This window comes from Bidens hawaiensis, unplaced genomic scaffold (genome assembly GCF_021521415.1).
Source record: "Bidens hawaiensis isolate Kalapana, Puna unplaced genomic scaffold, B.hawaiensis_p1.1 tig00014730_1, whole genome shotgun sequence".
Lineage (NCBI taxonomy): Eukaryota > Viridiplantae > Streptophyta > Magnoliopsida > Asterales > Asteraceae > Bidens > Bidens hawaiensis.
Genome location: NW_027492295.1, coordinates 94,377 through 98,892, shown reverse-complemented (window position 1 = coordinate 98,892; position 4,516 = coordinate 94,377). Strand labels below are relative to the sequence as shown.

The following is a 4,516-nucleotide window of genomic DNA, read 5'->3' as shown; positions in this document are numbered from 1 at the left end:
AGATCCAATATTTTATATATTTGAAATGTTCGGGTTACAAACGGGTCGGGTTTACATAACAAAAGTGACCCGAAATTGACGAATGTCACACCGGAGTATAAGAGATGGTGGAGGAATAAGCCGAAAGAGAGACGAAACAAAGAGAGAGAGAGAGAGAGAGAGAGAGATATATTAAAATGGTTAGAGTTTTCAATCTTGAGATTTATATAATGTAAATGAAATGATTTGGTAAGTTTTTGAATTCTTATAATAATTTGAATAATTAATATCATTAATAGATTAATTATGATTTTTGACCAAATTTTAAAAATAATTACATTAATAAGTTAATTATGATGTTTGACCAGATTTTAGAAATATTTAATAATTATTAATAATAATTGATTGTTTAGTATTTTAAGTTATTTTAACATTTTTTTATTCACATGAATTATTAATAATCATTGATTGTCTAGTAATTTAATTTATTTTATTAACATGAAAATTAGACAAGTGATAAATATACATGTAAAGTTTAAGCAACAACCAATAGGAATAGGGGAAGTTGAGTTAAAGCCTATTAGTTTAATAGTGTGTATAGATTAAGATAAATAGTTACATAAATGGTTCTCGTATCTTGAATTCTTGATTTTAAACTTTTATAAATTGACAATTTTATTACAATTAATGTAGTCGTTACATTCCTGTGTTGATGTTCCCGTCCACCGGATGGGAAAAGTACTAGTTAACAAAAGTGACCTGTTCTATAATTTGAGGCTTTGCAAGCAAATTAATAAGAGTAACCTGTTGTGTAGTTTGAGGCTTCGAGGGTACCGAAATAGACCTCTTATGTAGTTTTAGTTGACCCAAATAAACTCGTACGCAATTCTCAACCAAATTACCTCATCATCATATTACCACATCATATATTTATGGTTCTTTAATTGCATACAACCTTAGGCCTTAACAATACAATATGAGTTACAAACATCTCCTAAACCATACTTGCACTAATTGAGTCAAACCAAAAACCAGATTACATGACAGATAACTCAAGTCCACAAGATAATAGGCAAACAAGCTACAAAAGCTCATTAATTTCAAGGTCAAACCTAAGGTCAGCTCACTAATCTTAAATATACAACTAGTCAACCTCCTCTTTTTTTTTTTCTTTTTTTTTTAAAGACAACCACTCTGTACAAAACTGCCAAAAATAAAACTCCCTATTCACAGTCAACATATTCTAGAAACCCACATACTATATTATATCATTCAAAACCAATACCTTAACCTACTTTGGTCTTCAACTGCATCCTTCTTGCCTTGGTTCCCTCAGATACCCAAGTAGTCTTTCAGCCTGCAAAAATATTAAACTTTTTCTGTTTATTCTGATAATTATTCAAGCAAAGATCTTTATTCTCACATCTATGAAAGATAATAATGGTGTGTGTATGACTAGCCAAGCCAAGCCCAAGCTAAAGCTATTTTAGGCTCGAGCTCGGCCCGTTTCGGTTTAAGAGGGCTGGAACTCGATTCGTTTAAATTTGTTGTAAAGCTCAAGCTCGGCTCAATAATTATATATTCATTATTGAATTATTTCTTTTATATATTTTTATATATGATGATATAACATGTATTTATTAGATATTTTATCACATCTTCATATATATTAATTGTTATTACATTATATAAGTATATTAAATAAAAATTATACAAATAATAACTCGTCTAAGCTCTTGCTAGCCGGCTCGAACTCGATATGTAAAGCTCGGCTCAAGGTCATTTAAGCCCAGCTTGATTCGAGTTTTTAATGAGCCGATCTCGACTAGCAATGAACAGCTCGGCCCGTTTACACCCTTAATATTTGTAGACCCAATCTCCTAGCATAATACAGTTATGATATTAATAATTGTACATCTAACATTAAATGCACCCCAAAACCAAAAGTAAAGCATGAAATGAGTGTCACTTTCTAAAGAATTCCAAGATTCACAAGCAAAAAGATGTAAAATCTAATTCACGGAATGAAATAATAATTAAAAAAATTTATGAACAGATTTTACCTTATGTTTGGCTCTAGCAGTTCCGGTCTGCGAAAGAGCAACTAACGGCGGAATCACACCTTCTCCGACCAACAACCCTCTGTTTCTAACGCCGTTAACCCCTTCACAAAGCTGTAACAACGTCACCACCGAGAACTCCTTCCCTTTAACCGTCGCACCGTCTTCAATAACCTCCACCAGCGCGGGTATCCCACCTTCTTCCACAATCGCCGTCTTACCTTCCTCCACTCCCGCCATACTGCTCAACACCACCAGTGCCTTCTCCGCCATCCCCGCAGCTCCTTGCTCTTCCGACGCCTCTCCCGCCGCCACCACCAGCTCCACCAACGGCTTTACAACGTCCGCCGTCACTGCTCTTTTCTTATTTGCCTAATTACATACTTTCTAATCAGACTGACAGTATTATGTAAATAGTAACATTTTTTAATATCTATGCTATAAACCGGAATCTTTTATTAGACAAATGATAGAGGCATCAGCTAAAACAATTTTAATCTCTATGCTATATACCGTAATCTTTGTTAACACAAACTTAACATGTAACTAACCTTCATCGAGCACAATTTATACAAAGTGGTTAACGCGTCCTTCTTTCCACGATTCGAACCATTAATCAACAGCGAAACCAAGGGCGGAATCGCTCCACAAGCTCCAATCGAGACCTTATTCTCATCAACCATAGCCAGATTAAGCAACGCACACGCGGCGTTCTGTTTCGACACCTCCGTACCAGTTTTCAAAACATAAATCAATGATTTCACAGCTCCAGCACCAGCAATTAGCGCCTTGTTCTCGTCTAAAAGAGACAAGTTCAGCAACGCCGTGACCGCGTTCTCTTGAGTCCACGGATCCGCGCACCGGAGAAGCGGAAGTAAGGCTGGAACAGCACCGGACTCGCCTATTAACGCTCGGTTCTCAGATCGGTTCTTCGCGAGTAACCTGAGCTTCGCTGCGGCTGATCGTTTTACAGCTACAGAGTTCGAACTCAGACTATCGATGCAGATCTTGACAGTTGGTTGTAAATCCTCTGGGGATATACTCTCAACAATCTCCGTACAGAAAGATAAGTTTTCAGGTTCTGATTTGTCGTTGGAAACGTTGGGTGCTTCGTTGTGGTTCGGTTCCTCCGGCAAGCAAGCCAAACGCTGCAACTCACCAGAGATATCACTGCTACAAGCTGAAAAATCACTAAAAATCTGTGATATTCCAAGATACTCTTCTGTTGAAGCAGTAGAGGCTGAAGATTTTGTTGACTTATTATTATTCGCAGTAGCAAGCTGCTGCAAATGAACATCGATGACGTCATCGGTTAGATTATGATTATTATTATCATCGTTATTGGAGCAAGTGCTGGTGGTGGAGTATTCAGATTGATAAAGACTTGATCGGACGGTTCGCATTGAACGGGCGAGGTGCTTCTGGAACCTGGACGGAGAGGAGGCAGCTGATGATGGAGGTGGGGTGTAATAAGGATTGGAAGTGTGAGATTCTTGAACTGAAACCATTAGGAGGGTGATGGATGATGAGAGAGTGAAGGAGGTGGTGGTTATTATTATTATTATTATTATTATTATTATTATTATATGGTACAATTTGCTTTATGGGGTTTTGGGAAGGTGGTTCGTGTTGTGGGCGTGACAGACAGTGGAGTGTTTGACAGCTAGGTTAACGTTTGGGTAAATAAGAACAAATCATAAAATAAGATTGCAATATCATGCCTTCTTTTAACGGCATTGCAATATCATGCTTAACATCGTGTTATTTCACGCTTTATATAGATAATGACTTTTTTTAGTTAAAAAAACTATTTTTAAATTTAAAAAGGATATAGCAGTTAAACGACTTTTTTAACGATGGAAACTATTTTATGCGGTTTGGGCTTTAGGACAGCCACGCTGCTGGGTAAGTTTAAAGTGTTACCAAGGCACATGGGGCGGTATTCCTAAAGACCTCGTGTTAATGCGTTATACCCTTCAAAATTGTGTTAACTAATGGTTAGTAGATGGCGTTAATGAGTTGAACTAAAATTAGTAATGAGATAATAGTATTTTACCAAATAAACTATTTAACTGAAGAAACACTAAGTGACCCCGGCAGATTACGGATAATCTTAGGGCTAAGTAGATGTTTCCCACGAGGGTTAGGTCCGGCAAAGATGGTTATTCTTCTGATGACCTGCAAAACAGACACCGTGAGCTCGTCACTGAGAAGAGGGGGGGTACCTCCTTGTGACAACCATCCGGCGTGAGAATCAGACTAGATTGCTCTGAATATAAGTGTATATTAAGATAAATAGCTAGAGAAGATAAGATAATGATACCGTTCCAAGGTGTTGGAGTATTTATAGCCGAAGGTAGGTTTCCAAGCAGGTACAGCCAGCTGTATAATATTCCTTTTCCACCAACTGTGGGCTACGTACGTGCCATGCTGGTGGTTGGTGGGTAGGCAGCGGCTGATAGTGACATGGCCGGCTG

General features: G+C 37.5%; 1 protein-coding gene across 1 annotated transcript; it reads right to left on the bottom strand.

Annotated features, from left to right (window-relative positions):
- Positions 1 to 865: 865 nt before the first annotated feature.
- Positions 866 to 3,508, bottom strand: LOC143547561 (U-box domain-containing protein 14-like). The gene is made up of 3 exons (XM_077038957.1): positions 2,591 to 3,508; positions 2,043 to 2,411; positions 866 to 1,336 (listed from the first exon to the last, which is right to left on the bottom strand). Exons 1-3 carry the CDS (start codon positions 3,440 to 3,442, stop codon positions 1,283 to 1,285), a joined length of 1,275 nt encoding a protein of 424 aa, XP_076895072.1. The 5' UTR covers positions 3,443 to 3,508; the 3' UTR covers positions 866 to 1,282.
- Positions 3,509 to 4,516: the final 1,008 nt, after the last annotated feature.